The following is a 16,692-nucleotide window of genomic DNA, read 5'->3' as shown; positions in this document are numbered from 1 at the left end:
AAGACAAGGAGCTGGGAAGGTACGGGGGAGCTGGCCAGTAATTTTACCTTTCCACAATCCCTTCACTCCCTACTCACTACCAAGCCTTCCACTTTTCCTGCTGGTTCCTTTTCTTCCTGACATACTACTTTGCTCTCCTGTTCTCCTGTAGAATTAAGGAGTTTCTAAATAGGATCTCTAAGTTCCAGTAGTTACAAATATCTCTAAGGTATAAACAAATATCTACCTGACAATTACAAATACAAGAAATACTAAAGAAGTTCTCCAGGATGAAAGAGATACCTGACAGTAATTAAAATCCACATAAACAAAGGACACTAGTAATGATAATTCTATAGGATTTATAAAAGATAGTATAACTATATATTCTCAATTTTAAAAAAGCAATTGCTAAAAGCATCATAAAATTGCATTGTTGAACTTACATACAGATGTTATATATATGACAGTGCAAAGGAGTGAGGAGAGAATGAAGATACACGAAGCAAAGAAATGACACCAGCTGTTAAATCCAAAGGAAGAAATGAAGAGAGAGACCTGGAAATGGTAAGTAAATATGTTAATATAAAACAACCCTGGCCGGGCATGGTGACTCATGCTTGTAATCCCAGCACTTCGGGAGGCCGAGGCGGGTGGATTGCCTGAGGTCAGGAGTTCGAGACTAGCCTGTCCAACATGGTGAAACACCGTCTCTACTAAAAATACAAAAATTAGCCAGGCATGTTAGCACATACCTGTAGTCCCAGCTACTCAGGAGGCTGAGGCAGGAGAATTGCTTGAACCCAGGAGGTGGAGGGTGCAGCGAGCCGAGATCACACCACTGCACTCCAGCCTGGGCAACAGAGCAAGATTCCACCTCAAAACAACAACAACAAAAAAGCACTATCAATATACTCTTTTTCTTTTTTCCTTTAGCTTCTTTAAGAGACACAGATTATTATAACACTGTATTTTGGAGTTGATAACACAGATAAATGGAATATAACAATGACAGCACCAAGCAGGAGAGGAAATGGAGGTACACTGGAGTGACATTTCTGTGTTTGACTAGAATTAAGTTAGTCTTAATCAAAAGTAGATTTGGATAAATTAGGAAATACATTGTAATTCCTAGGGCAACTACTAAGAAAATACTTAAACACAGAGTTTAAAAATAACTATTTGCGCTTAAAACAATTCCCAAATGTGCCCATCTTTGCTTCATCACATGATCCTAATCTCAATTCTCCTTGAAAGGCTGGCATTATGTACAGTAACCAAAGGGTACAGAAGGACGGCAGGGACACCACACATCAACCATGCCTGCAAGAACGTCTCAAGAATGGTTTTCTTCCACTGGAACAAGCAACCCACCCCAACACTTACCCATCTTCTTGATGTACCAGTTCTTTTCGCCATGAGACCTGTTCCAGTACAAGGCCCCCGCTGAGCTCACCAAGGCCATGACCAAGAGGATGCCAAACAACACCAGGATCTGCACGTTAGTCACCTTCTCAACGTTTGATCTCTTGAGAGGCGCTTTGGTTGAATTCTACACAACAGCATTGAAAGTCAGTAAGGGTCACAGAACAGATTTGGGGCAAGGGGTTGGGGGAAAGGAGGTAAAACAACGATATTTAACAACCAACAAATAAAAGACTATTTTTTTGCCAAATACTCAATGCAATTCAAAGGTGTACCATGCTCCTGAATCAATAGCTAGTTTTAAGTAATGAAGAAAGACAACACACTCTACCAGTTTAAAGAACACATTCTAACATTACATGATTCATTCTGTACTTCTTATGATTATATCTTAGCATAAAATTGTCACTCTCCTTATCTTAGAACACAACAGGTTCTAAATATAGTTCAGATTCAAAGAAATCAGAACACCGGTAATTCAAGAGAAACTTAGACATTCCATACCATAAAAATCTAGAGAAGACCTTCACGGTAATAGCACAAGCTCTACAATAAATATACAGAGATATTTCTAAAGCACACATTTTTCCTCCTGGAGCTCAGAATTTGAGGAATAAAAAAGACATACACAAACACATACATATCAATAATGCAAAACAGAACATTAGTGGGTTTCAAAATAAGTGGATGGACAAAAAGTTCACTTGGAGAACTGTGAACAAGAGGCAGGAGCAGGAAGAGTCAGGAACAGCCTGGGCAGGAGAAAGCTGAGTGGCATCCTGAATGATGGAGACAGCAAAGGAGAAATGGAAGGAGAATGGCAACCTGATCACAGGCTTAGCACCTGCCTTCTCACTGTTGGGGGGAAACTAGCCCAGCTGGAGCTGAGGCCGGTGTTGGCAGGAGAGTATAGAAAGATTCATTAAAGCTGGATTCAAGAATCACTCCAGTTCAGGTGGAACATTTGGGACTAGATCCTCTCAGCCATGGGAAAGTCAATAGAACTGTTTGAACAAGACAGTTATGCACCTGAAGTCATTTTATTAAAAAATATCTGAAGGTAGTTGTGGAGGGCAAACTAATGACCCTCCCACCCCTGCCAGTGATGCCCACATCCTACTTGTGGGTCACTGTGAGTATGTTATTTTATTTTATTTTATTTTATTTTATTTTATTTTATTTTATTTTTTGAGATGGAGTCTCACTCTGTCTCCCAGGCTGGAGTCCAGTGGTGTGATCTCGGCTCACTGCAACCTCCACTTCCCGGGTTCAAGTGATTCTTGCACCTCGCCTCCCAAGTAGCTGGGATTACAGGCGCCCACCATCATGCCTGGCTAATTCTTTGTATTTTTAGTAGAGGGTTTCACCATGTATTTGTAGTAGGGTTTCACCATGTTGGCAAGGCTGGTCTTGAAATCCTGACCTCAGGTGATCCGCCCTCCTCGGCCTCCCAAAGTGCTGGGATTACAGGCGTGAGCCACCATGCCTGGCCTGAGTATGTTATTTTATACAGCAAAAGGGACTTTGCAGATGGGATTAAATTAAATTAACAACTGTGAGACAGGGAGAGATTATCCTGGGATTACCCAAGTGGACCCAGTCTAACTACAAGGGTCATCAAAAGGGAGAACCTTTCCGAATTGTGCTCAGAGGGAGAGGCAGTGACAGAGAAATGATCAGAGAGATTCCCCTCTGAGCCTGCAGAAAAGAGCAGCCAACATCTCAAGTTTTAGCATAGGGAGTCTACTACTCATAGGACACTTCTGACTTATAGAACTGCAGCATAATAATTCGTGTGTTTTTAAGTCACTAAAACTATGGAAATGTGTCACAGCAGCCAGAGGAAACCAGTACAGTAATACAGCAGGTTGGGGAAGGAGACACTGAAGAGAGGAAAGCCACAGGGGAATTATTTATAATCCATTCCTGGAGGTGAAATAATTCCTGACTTAAATCAGAAGCCAGGAATTGGACAGGGAGAGGCTCACACAGGAGCGTCAGCCTGCAGGTCTCTTTCCATGAATCATGGGCCCAGGCTTTTTTTTTTTTTTTTTGAGATGAGTCCCACTCTGTTGCCCAGGCTGGAGTGCAGTGGTGCGATCTCGGCTCACTGCAACCTCTGCCTTCCGGGTTCAAGTGATTTTCCTGCCTCAGCCTCCCGAGTAGCTGGGATTACAGGCAAGCGCCACCACGCCCGACTAATTTTTCTGTATTTTTAGTAGAGATGGGGTTTCACCGTGTTAGCCAGGATGGTCTCAATCTCCTGACCTCGTGATCCACCCACCTCGGCCTCCCGAAGTGCTGGGATTACAGGCTTTGAGCCACCGCGCCCAGCCGGGCCCGGACTTTTAAGAGACAACACCAATTTGCCAAGTTTGGATAATCTGAGAGTTTGTAAGGCACTAACCATAAAAATGGTACCTTGTGCCAAACTTAAGTCGGCATTCTCCTTCACTAGTCTCCATTGATCTGATCATTAAAAGAGCTAGGATGAAAATGTCTCCAAAGATAAGAATACAAACAAAGTCACAATGTGAAAATAAAACTGAGATGAAAACATGAGACAATTCACTCCTAAGCTCCAAGAAAAATTTATACCACATCACTGAAATTGTTATTTGAATTATATTGGCAAACCAAAATACTATTTCCCCATAGTTTTCTTTGGGGGCAGAGGAGTTGGGGGATTGTACTGGTGATTCTGAAAAGCTAAGTCCTTTCAATATCTAAACAACACAGCAGCTTTTTCCTTTATTTCTATTTTTTCCCCTTTTACTTTATTTCTCTAAATTATTCATCCTTTACGGACTTTTAAAAAAAATTCCTCGGGAGTCTAAATGGAAATCCATTAGCAAAGGCCAACTTATCATCAATCAAATACTATATCAAGGTCAACTGAGATGACACATCCAGGTCTGGCCTCATGGTAAGGGCCAGCAGGCTAGGTCCAGGACTGGTCATCCTAACTCTTAAATACTAAGCATGATCTCATCATTCTTAATAAACTTTCACTAAATGTACAGGCAGGAAAAAAATTATCATAAACCTCATTTCTATACCCCATTTGTTATTGACTTCTGATCTTTCTCAGTGGCTGAATTCTGGCCAATTAGGAAGATTAGAAAACTTTATCTTTCATCTAACAGAAGAGGAACAATCCCAAAACTTCCAGCTTCAACAGTGCACTTTGTGGAAAGCCAACCTTGGCCTACTGACTCCCATCCCCTGAACATTTTTACTTGGAATGATCAATGATGAGGGGTTTTTGTTTGTTTTTTTGTTTGTTTGTTTGTTTTTTGGAGACAGAGTCTCACTCTGTCATCTGGGCTGGAGTGCAGTGGTGCGATCTTGGCTCACTGCAACCTCCGTCTCCCAGCTTCAAGCGATTCTTGTGCCTCAGCCTCCATAGTAGCTGGAACCACAGGTGCATACCACCACGCCCAGTTAATTTTTTGTATTTTTAGTAGAGACAGGGGTCTCACCATGTTGCCCAGGGTGGTCTTGAACTCCTGAGGTCAGGCAATCTGCCCACCTCAGCCTCCCAATGTGCTAGGATTACAGGTGTGAGCCACCGCACCTGGCCCAATGATGAGCTTTTAATGTTGAATTCCTAGAGGCATTATAAATTCTTCCATAAAATTCTTACAAAACCCAGCTACTTCAGTGTAACGGACTTATAAATAGAAACAGGTCAAAATGTCAGATTTTGAAAAAGCTGAAATCAGATCTGTATCTTAGATATTTTATTCCCTCCTGAGAAAACAGGCCATTGAATTCCAGTTAGAACAGCTGTCCCCAACCTTTTTGGCACCAGGTACTGGTTTCTTGGAAAACAATTTTTCCGCAGACTTCGGTGGAGATGGTTTTGGGGTGACTCAAGTGCATTACATTTATTGTGCACTTTAATTCTATTACGCTTACATTGTAATGTGTAATGAAATAATTATACAACTCACCATAACGTAGAATCAGTGGGAGCCCTGAGCTTGTTTTCCTGCAACTAGACAGTCCCATCTGCAGGTGATGGGAGACAGTGACAGATCACTGGACATTAGATTCTCATTAGGAATGAGCAACCTAGATCCTTTGTATGAGCAGTTCACAACCGAGTTCACGCTCCTATGAGAATCTAATGCCACTGCTGATTGACAGGAGGCAGAGCTCAGGCAGTAATGTGAGAGATGGGGAGCTGCTGTAAATACAGATGAACAGATGAAGCTTCACTAGCTTGCTTGCCACTCCCCTCTTGCTGTGGGGCCTGGTACCAGTCTGTGGCTTGGGGCTTGGGGACCCCTGGGTTACACTGACTTTGGATTTTGACTGCCTGTGTTTTGTTTCTTTCATTTATTTATTTTTTTTTTTTTTATTTATTTTTGAGACTGAGTCTGGCTCTGTCGCCCAGGCTGGAGGGCAGCAGCGCAATCTTGGCTCACTGCAACCTCTGCCTCCTGCGTTCAGGCAATTCTCCTACCTCAGCCTCCTGAGTAGCTGGGATTACAGGCATGCACCACCATGCCCAGCTAATTTTTGTATTTATTAGTAGAGATGGGGTTTCACCATGTTGGCCAGGCTGGTCTTGAAGTCCTGACCTCAAGTTATCCACCCGCCTCGGCCTCCCAAAGTGCTGGGATTACAGGCGTGAGCCACTGCACCTGGCTGGACTGCCTGTGTTTTGAATCCTACTAGTTTTGTAAGCTTAGGTTACTAGGACACACTATGCCTCAAGCCTCCTCATCTATAAAATGAGAACAATACTACCTAGCCATTGTGAGGAATAAATGAGTTGATATATGTACATCACTCAGAATAGTGCATGATTTGTTGTAATTATGTTTGCTGTAATTAGTGTGATAATCACTCTTTTTCCCATTAAATCAACCAATAGAAATTATAGACATAAATATTTCTACATGTAAGTAAACTAAACATGAACTGAAGGAAACTTGAAGGGCAAAAGGCATTGAGGTGAGAGACTTTAATGAAAAAAAAGGTAGAAGAACCCGACAGCAATTGAGTTTCCTCTCTGTGGTCAAGTAGCACAAGCACAGACAAACAATGTTATTTCACAAACAGGACGGCTTCCAGCTATGTGTGTTATATTATATTCCTTTTGAAAGCTCATTATTTTTACCGTTGTTTCAGCCCTAAAGGCACAGCAGGTCTAGCACAGATGTTTCTGGGTTTTTCCATCATTCTATACATGCGCAGTCAACATGCAAGAAGCCTTGCAAAGAGGTTTCTCATACCTAGGGGCAAGGAAAAGTGCCTCTCACACTCACAGAATGCAAACTCAGTGCATGCCTTACTCACTGAAGAGAAGACTGGAGCGTTTTAAAGGATAGTTTAATTAACTCACGTAATATTGGTTTTCTAGAGCAAAAGCTATATTACCAATGTATGCTCTAGGAAAACAATATTACAATCTGTAAAAAAAAAAAAACACCCAGTGTATAAGAAATTTTGGAAAGTGCTTAAATTTATAATATGCACAATCTTAAAACTAGTTTTGGGGGCTTGACCAAATGTAAGCTAGCTACCCATGATGTGTCTGCCACTTCATCATATAAAACAGAAGTAGGCTGGGAACTGTGGCTCATGCCTGTAATCCCAACACTTTGGGAAGCCAAGGTGGGTGGATCGCTTGAGTTCAGAAGTTCAACACCAGCCTGGGCAACATGGTGAAACCTGGTCTCTACAAAAAATACAAAAATTAGCCAGGCATAGTGGCGTGTGCCTACAGTCCCAGCTACTCAGGAGGCTGAGGTGGGAGGATGGCTTGAGCCTGGGAGGCTGAGGTTGCAGTGAGCCAAGATCGCACCACCACACTCCAGCCTGGGCAACAAAGCCAGACCCTGTCTCAAAAAACAAACAAACAAAGGCCAGAAGTAGTGATTTGTGGTTAGTGGAGCTCCCAGAGCATTCAGCAAGGGTTACTGACACTGCACTAAGGGAGTTAAAGGATACTTTCTAGGTGGCAGGGTACTAAACTATTTTTTTTTTGAAATGGGGTCTCACTATGTCACCCAGGCTGGTCTCAAACTCCTGGTCCCAAATGATCCACCCATCTCAGCCTCCTGAGTTCTTGCATGGCTAGAGCACTAAACTATTCATCAAGATAAAGTCTTCATATACAGGCCGCTCAGAAACAATAAACTTAAAGCATTCCAGTCAGCCCTTGTGAATGGATAAGGACCTAGCAGGGGGGATGGATCAGGCACACCTCAGATAACACTAAATAATCCTGATCCACCCAAGAGCTGCCTCTCAGCATTCACCAACTCTTCGTTTTTCTAGCTGCCGTGGAGCCCTCCCACCTTGCTTCAACACACAAGCTCTGCAACAGGCCACTGCACCTGGGCCCCTACCCTTCCAGTTCCTGAACTTCCCTCTGTACTCCCACTCCCTCAAGAGCTCTCTCCTCCTTGCCTCACACAGTCAAGGACACGCCTCCCTTGAGTACCCCCAAGCAGAGGGTGCGCCAGTAGACATCTGCATCCTTTGGCCTCTGAAGGTAGCATTACTGGATGTATATTCAAGACCTGGTAATACTTCTGGACCTTTATTCCTTGGATGCCATGTTAAAAAAAAAAAAAACTCACTCATAAAATTCACGCCATTTGGCTACACTACCTTCTGCCCCTCCCCCGTAGCCAGGCCATTGACCTCTCGGTTGCTCCCTGTCACTCACTGAAGACTTGACAACTGGCTCATGGCATTCCTCTCCGGCCCAGCCTCACCATTATCACATCTTCAAAATCACAGCGCTGGCCCATCAACTGCCTTAGTCTCTCAGTTCCTTACTTGTCAACATCAAATGGCGTTCAACAGCTCTGCCTTTGTCTTCCTACTTGCACGGGCCACTCCCAGGTCTCCCATGCTAGAAACTCTCTACCCCAGAAATACAAAGACAAGATTCTACCCACTGATCAGCCTGTCACTCAGCAACTCCAACAATCCTCTTCAACTTCAGGGAGTCTCTCAACCCTTCTAATCCCATCTCTCCTCCCCATCTCCAACGTGTTTCTAGCTGGGGTGGCCACCAAGGTCTACTGCTTCATCTTCTCTAATACTTACCTCTTTCATCTGACTATCATTTGACCTCAAAGAGGAGACCAACACAATAGTCTCCCTTCCCTAGCTCGATATCTAAAATGTGCTTCTGCCAGGGGAATCATTCTTAGCATGTAGTCAACTGGCTTCCAGCCTAGGTTGAATGACCCTCCTGTACACACTGACAGCACTTAGTAATGACACACATTCCAGTATCTCTCTCTCTACTTTGTCATTCTATATTACTCCTTAGCCCGACTGGCTCCCCAAGGATAAGCCTGGGCCTTTCACTATTGCACCCATATGGTCTAGCACTAGACTCGGTACGTGGTCACTAAATATTTTTAAATCAAGAAATACAGCCAAATGTGCATTTTAGAAGTTATAGACAGACAAGCTGAAAAGCCAATTCTCATTAATAGCCACCATTAGCAAAAATAAGATGCCAAGTGATACCAAACAAATGTAAGAAATGACATACAGGGACACTGATTTCTGTAGAATTTCAAAAGCTGTCTGGCAAAATACATCATAATAGCAATATGACCTATAAATTCACAAACAATTTTTTTAAAAACATTAACAGAGAAAAAGAGCAAAATCATTTTAACTTCATTTTTTTCTTCGGTCTATGAAAACTAAGTTCAAAAATAACTGATTTTAAAGTGTCTAAAGTTCAGTTAAATAAGACAATTTGCTATAAAATCCTAATTAATGGGATAAAGAGGAGAAGTAGAAAGAGAAATTTAAAAGTTAGAACTAATTCTCGCTTAAGTCCAGAAGATAAAATAAGTTAGAATTGATTGTTCCCCTAATCCAGAAAACAAAGACCATTTGTAGTTCAGGCATATGGTAACAAATATCAGATAAGAGAACAGAAATCTAGAAAAAGCTATCTAAGGAACTAAAATAAAGGCAGTTCGTTCCAAATTTAGGTTCATAGACAAACTTGAACTTCCTAAATGTAACATCTGCATTTTCCACCTTCTAGTCAATAAAAGCAGAAAGAAAAAAAAAAGACAAATCAGCAGAGAAATGTTTTACCTGCATGAGTTTGGTGTCGTGTCCAGTATAAACAACTATGCCAAAGACCCACTGAGTATTTCTAAGCTGTGTGCCTCTTAATAAGATCTGGTCAGGCCCAAGGGCAACAAGGCTAAAAATAAAAAAAAATGATATTTAATGATAGTCTGGAGAATAAGCATGAGTTTTTCCCTTAAACATGAACCCACAATAAATCAAATGTTCCCTTTCCTCCAATTTGAACTACTTCACTGAGAAACACAGACAACAAAGGTTACCATTTGCTTAATCTACCCCCAAAAGGACCCACAGAAAGCTTTATTTTACATTCATCACTACAGAAAAAAATGCTTTCTCTATAAAATGTTACAGGGAATTATATCTCTCATGATCCTGTTATGAAACTCAATACCCAGAAAGGAAGTTGCTAAAATAACAATCGAAGCTTACTCATTTGTAGTAAGTATTATTATTGGAAGTATTATTATTATTGTTATTTGTAAAATAAATCTAGTGTATTTCACGGACTATTAGAAAGGAGTAAAATTTTAAAAAGCAGCAACCTATCATATCAATTTTTTTAAGGATGACTTAATGAGTAAATAAAGACCTGAGTGACAATTTAGAAATTCAAAATGGGGAGCCCGTAGTGTAGCTATGTATGCTAAATGAAACCAAGAAGCAGTCATACTTAGTTTGTCATATTTATAATACTTTGGGTTGATTCCTATGATCAGGTCCTTCCAAGCCTTGGGTCGTCAAAATATAAAGGACATTGCAAGAGGCTGGGTTACAGGGTTGGAGGGGGCATTGGCAAGAGGTTCAAGACAAACATGGCCAGAAGGTAGAAACTGCTCTCCAACATCAGAACAAAAGACAACTCCAGAACAACATAACAAATGCCAGAAGAAAAAAGATAACAGAATATAGACAGGAGGGCACTGAATATTCTAAAGGAAGAATAAGTGTTCATTTCACTCAACTTTCTAAAAACAAACAAATGCTCCTTAGAAGAAGGTTAGCAAAAAAAAAAAAAGAAAGAAAACCATACACACACACACACATTTCTGTAACAAGTGTATTAGCTTGTATACACCTCAGATAATTCTCCTCTGCTTTTCTGGACAATTTTATGCAGCTAAAACCATTTCTACTGCCTGGCAGAGAGTAGGCACAGAAAGAATACGCCACATGCTTTGAGCCTCATGTGAGGCCCTTGGGCTCAGGGTTTTTTTCTTAAATCTAAGGAAGGCTTTAAATTAATTGAAAGGGTATGAAATTTCACTGTTTTAAAATATTGCAAAACTAGGAAACAAACATATTTTCCAAAGCTCCAGTAATTCTTAGTCACATAGTTTAAAAGACAGCGAAGAAAAGGCATATAATACCTTTTCCCATCTAAGTTCAAGTTTCCAGTGAAGTCATAGAGGTGGCGGTTGGGCCCTTCACACTCTATAGTTCCAGATAACTTCATCAGAACTTCACGTGTTTGCATGTCAGCAGTGTGACTCAAACCCTAAAAGATTAAACCAAAAGAGGAAGTCAAACACAATCTTCTGTGCTTAGGGACACCATTCGGCATCCCTATGGTTAATCAAAAGGAAAAATAAGGCATCTCCAGTGCAATAATTTGGGGGGCTAACAAGTCAAACTGTGAGCCCCTCAAGGCAGACTTTTCCAGTAGCTTTTGCCACAACGATCTAATGCGAAAGTGGCAAAAGAACGTAACGAAGGTGAAAGTTAAGATTCCACCATTGTGCTGGAAACATCCGTGCATAAGCAATAATTAACATACCCCAGCACCTTACAGCAAGCATAATCTACTAGCTGTATTCTAACACTGGTCATAAAGATAGAATAGAGTAGCCCTTCAATATTTTACATTATCTAGCACTCTTCACTTTTTCTTCAAGAGACAGGGTCTCACTCTGTCCTCCAGGCTGGAGTGCAGTGGTGCAATCATGGTTCACTAAAGCCTCAAAATCCTGAGCTCAAGTGATCCTCCCACCTCAGCCTCCTAAGTAGCTGGGACTACAGGTATGTGCCATCATGCCCAGCTATTTTTTAAGTTTTTTGTAGAGATAGGGTCTTGCTATGTTGCCCAGGCTGTAACTGTTCTTTAAATGGAAAAAAAAAGTCTAAAGCAAATATCTACAGTAGAAAAGAAAGATATATGGACAGAATTGCTGAATTCAACTTTAAGCAGCAAAAATTTTTCAAGTGTCAAAATGCTTAAAATTTTTATATGTTAAAGACCATTCTTCGTTCTTGGCCGGGTGCAGTGGCTCACGCCTGTAATCCCAGCACTTTGGGAGGCCAAAGCAAGCGGATCACTTGAGTTCAGGAGTTCGAGACCAGCCTGGCCAACATGATGAAACCCCATCTCTACTAAAAAAATATAAAAATTAAGCCACGTGTAGTAGCATGCACCCGTAGTCCCAGATACTCGGGAGGCTAAGGTGGGAGAATCGCTTGAACCCGGGAGGCAGAGGTTGTAGAGAGCCGAGGTCTCATCACTGCACTCCAGCCTGGGCAACGGAGCAAGGCTCCAACTCAAAAAAAAAAAAAAAAAAAAAAAGACTATTCTTCATCCTAGAATTAAAATACATGGTAAGAATACTTTTCTTTAAGCCACGGAAGTTTTGTATCTAATTATATCACCCTCTAATCACCCTCTAAGATTAGAATCTTTATTACAACAATGATGTAAACTGGGGTACCTGAAGCTTTTCTGCTCCATTTGTCCACTAAGCTGTGTCCTTCCCAGCCACTCAGCTACACCAAGATGTCCCCTCTCTCCAGCATCACAGGCAGAGAGCTCAATAAGACACTATATGAAGGCCTGGCACCCTGCATGACCTAGAGTTTGATGCAGCCTGCTTTTTCCAAACACATTCTCCCTCATCATAAATGGCATATTCTTCCCATAGATTCCATTGTGGCTGAATATTTTATTTCTCTAGAAAGAGATATGTGGAGACCACATTTGCAGTTGTGTCTACCATAACAACACAAGTCATCAGAGGTGACTTTACCTGACGTATTTTAAGGTTCGTCTCCCCATCCAGATTAGCTGTTTCAACATAACACATTGCCTGAGGTTCACTAAGGAGAGAGAAAAAAAGAGCCAAGTTTCGTAAGGTCCTTTCCACAAATTCACAGCTTAGAAAATCTCTATTATGGAATCTGTGTCTGCTGATAGGCCCTTCAAAATAAATTGTTATAAATAACCACTATAGTAGGAGTAATGGATGAAAAAGGAAACACACACTCATCTTTGGGACTCAGCACCAGTACAGAGTCATTTGCCCAGATGATCTGCCTTTGTAAGCCCCACATAATGACTGCTGAGCCTCAAGAAGACAGGAATGAACTGAAGATGAAAGAGAAGGGGAAACATGTGATGTCCCCACTCAGACCCAACCACTGGGTTCAGGCAATCCCTCAAGTCTGGGGCTGGGCCTGACCAAAAAGGCTGCCCAAGGCATGGCCAGTAGAAACACACATTTTTTGAAGAAAACAACAGCCAGAGGAGTTGAAGGATGGAGGCACAGGCTTGGCAAGGCTTTAATTCTCTGCCATTTTTACAATCTCAAGGCCAACTTTTTAATCAAAACACCTAATTAAAGACAGAAAACTCAAAGAATAAAAATAACCATAACAGATATTATAATCCTATTTCTAATCTTTGAGTTTAGCCAAGTTCACACAGTTAGTGATTAACCGCCCCCTGACTCTTCCAACTAAAAAAACACTAGTTAAGGCAAAAATCCCCTAGCTCTACCTTTATGGGCTATGTGGCCTTGGCAAATTGTTTAGTCTCTCCATATCTCAATCTTGTCATGTACAAAGGAAGGCTATCCAGGGTTATTGGGAAGATTAAGTAGGACAACCTCCTCAACAGGTTGTTCGGCACACAGCACACACTCAGACACTAATAATGAGCACGCTGGAAACATGACGTCAGCTAAAGCAATCCGGTATTAAGACCAAATTTAAAAAAAAAACAAAACTGGCTGGGCACTGTGGCTCACGCTTGTAACCCCAGCACTTTGAGACGCCGAGGCGGGAGGATTGCTTGAGGTCAGGAGTTCCAGAACCAGCTTGGGCAACATCTACAAAAAAATTTTAAAAATTAGCCTCTACAAAAAAATTTTAAAAATTAGCCAGGCGTGGTGGCATGCACCTGTGGTCCCAGCTACTCAGGAGGCTGAGATGGGAGGATCACTTGAGCCCAGGAGTTGGAACTTACAGTGAGCTATGATTGAGCCACTGCACTCCAGCCTGGGTGACGGAGTAAGACCTTGTCTCCAAAACAAAACACACACACATACACACACACTAAATTTTTAGGGTCACAGCCAAGACTTAAAGCCTGAACTATGAAGTGATCAATATTTTAATATTTCTAAGAGTTTCTTTGTTGTCAGTCAATATGGACAAACATAAATCCTGCCCTGTGTTATTGTTTCTTTTTCCCCCTCCACAGGCCTGGAGTCCTATTTTTAAATCTATTATCTCAAGCAGAAAATTAATGCTTAGGCTTAAAATCCAATGAGTGATTAACTTCAATACAAGAAACGCTGTCTGCAATCAAAGAAAATGCAAACAGCATGCGTATCTATGATTCCCAACAGTGTATAAATATAGGAAGTTATAGTCCTAACGTCACACGATTTAATCTTGAATTCAAGAATAGATGTCAATTCTTGCCCTAATTTTGGCTTTCTTTCCTAGCTATGTACTTTCATGCATCAAGCCCCAAAAAAGTCAAGAACTGCACTGAGTGATGATTCCTTCTTAGAATAAAACTACCTAGAGAACGTGAAAATGATACTTGGACAGAAAAGGGGCAAAACATGGACGGATGAAGAGCAAACACCATCTGCTGGTCATGATTACGCTGAGAAAACACCTGTGGTTCTTGAACAGCTATCAACGTGCAGCACTGGGTTCTGCAGGACAGACTGCTGGCAGGGCCCATCACAAAACAGATTCTGAAATCTCAGATATGCTGCAACCTCACATTAATGAATGGACCACTCCACTGCTCTTGACTCAGTGTCCCTATAAGTAAGAAAAACCCCCCAAATAGCCAGGAGAGTAAGTGAAGTCAACACACATAAAAGAGTTCAGAAAAAGCACAAAGGAATGAATGTGAGAAAGAAACCAAAGTTCATGGCAGGAGAAGGCAAATGACAAGAAATGGAAGAATGGGACAGAGAGAGGATGGTAGAAGGGAACAGATGGCTCAAGATTGCCCCAGTCGCTGCTTAATATTTTATTGTTCTTAACATTTATTGCAAAAAAGGTGCCCACTAGCACAGCTAACCTGGAGGACAGCAGGACCACATCTGCTGGAAGATACTGCCCATTGACGACCTTCACAATGTCTCCCACTGCCACCTAGAGAGACAGGGACGAGGACAGAGAGGCATGGAAGAAAAGAAACAAAACACACATGGTGAAAAAGGTGCTTAAATATTTGAAGAAAAAATTATTATATAACTAAACCATGAAGTTTAAGATGGAGAAGCCCAAATTATTTTTCTTGACAAGAACAAAAGGAAAATGCTTCCATGCAGACACTGGTAATGTTGCCTTTTTTTGCAATGATGTTTAATAAAAAAGGAAAGGGAGAGGGAGAAAAGGGCTAACTCAGAACAGCTATAAAGATCTCATTTTCTTACAATTATCCATCCATTTACAAATACTTGAGCATTTCCATAGCTGTACACAGTAGGGTAGAATGGTCACGCACACACCACCAGAGCCAGCCTAATGCCTGGGCTCAATCCCCACTGCACCCCTGACGAGCTGTGTAACGATGAACAAGTTATGTAAACTCTGTGTGCCTCAGTTTCCTCATCTATATAATGAGGATAAAGGCACATATTTCATAGAGTGACTACAAGGATCAACTAAGTTAACACACATAAATTTTTCTGTTTTATAAATTTTTCTCTGTTTTACAAATTGAGGTGCAGAAAACAAAATCACTTGATCACAGTAATACAGCCACTGAGTGTTAGAACCAGGATTCAAAACTGGGCAAGCTTCACGGAAGGCCAATGCTCTGATTAAAAGGCAACAGTAAATTCACCCATGAAAAGTGCACCTAAAAGTCCCCCTGGAAATATACCACATAAAATGGAGAAGATTTGTACAGCCTCAAGAAATTCCCAGAAAAAGGATCACAGCCAAAGTCAGAGACCACCTTGGGGAACAGACTCCACTAGACAGAAGATCTCAAGCGAAGGAAAAAGGTTGTAGTCTCCAAAATGGCACCATGGCCAAGTGTCTACAAATCTTTCAGTAACATCGCAGAAAGTTCTAGGATGGAGAGAACGGGGGCTTTCAAATCAGGCAAGCCTAACTCCAATCCTAGCTTTATAGCCGTGTGCTAGCTTTGTGATCTCGGCAAGCTGCTTCACCTCTCAGCGCCCCCGCGTCTCACGTCTGAAACAGGAAAACAGTGCCACCGGCCTTGTAAGGTGAATGCAGTGACTAAGGAAGTATACACGGCACCTGGCATAAAACAGGTCCATATGTATGTCAGTCTACATCAGTGGAAGCATAACTGAAAGGACATCATGAGTGTGAAGGTCAAGGACATTAGAATTATCCGATGATACCAGAAGACCATTCCTAGCACAGTAATATTTGCAAAGCTCAAAATGGGCATTTATGCTTTCTATTTCCTATTCTAGCCATGTTACTATTCTCTTAGAAACCAGGAATTTCAAGTGATACGATACTTGTGAAAAACTGCCAGATCTTATAAGCTAGCAAGTGCCCATGTTTAATTTTCCGTTGGGAAAAAGGCAAATTTACTGAAAGGTATCCTATTGGTACTTTAAGTTGTTTATTAAAGTGTCTGGGGAAAATGCCACAAAGCTGTCTTAACAACCACCAGTACAAAAGCAAACGATGTTATGTGAATTGAAAGTGTTTTGGCCAGGCGCAGTGGCTCACACCTATAATCCCAACACTTTGGGAGGCCGAAGCAGGCAGATCACTTGAGGTCAGGAGTTCAAGACCAGCCTGGCTAACATGGTGAAACCCCCATCTCACTAAAAAAAAAAAAAATTAACTGGGCATGGTGGTGGGCACCTGTAGTCCCAGCTACTTGGGAGGCTGAGGCAGGAGAATCGCTTGAACCCAGGAGGCAGAGGTTGCAGTGAGCCGAGACAGCACCACTGCACTCCAGCCTGG

At 41.7% G+C, this 16,692-nt stretch overlaps 1 protein-coding gene across 1 annotated transcript in view; it reads right to left on the bottom strand.

Annotated features, from left to right (window-relative positions):
- The window catches only part of ATP8A2 (ATPase phospholipid transporting 8A2), a 695,753-nt gene that overhangs the window by 508,871 nt on the left and 170,190 nt on the right, over positions 1–16,692 (bottom strand). The window contains exons 7-11 of the mRNA XM_055244084.2: positions 14,810–14,883; positions 12,513–12,582; positions 10,866–10,993; positions 9,499–9,610; positions 1,366–1,531 (exon numbers count right to left, since the gene is read on the bottom strand). Of these exons, the coding sequence (XP_055100059.2) occupies positions 1,366–1,531; positions 9,499–9,610; positions 10,866–10,993; positions 12,513–12,582; positions 14,810–14,883 (550 nt within the window). The remainder of the gene's footprint in view (positions 1–1,365; positions 1,532–9,498; positions 9,611–10,865; positions 10,994–12,512; positions 12,583–14,809; positions 14,884–16,692) is intronic.

Source organism: Symphalangus syndactylus, chromosome 15 (assembly GCF_028878055.3).
Source record: "Symphalangus syndactylus isolate Jambi chromosome 15, NHGRI_mSymSyn1-v2.1_pri, whole genome shotgun sequence".
Taxonomy (NCBI): Eukaryota; Metazoa; Chordata; class Mammalia; order Primates; family Hylobatidae; genus Symphalangus; species Symphalangus syndactylus.
The sequence above is the reverse complement of the archived record's forward strand: the minus strand, read 5'-3'. Positions and strand labels throughout refer to the sequence as shown.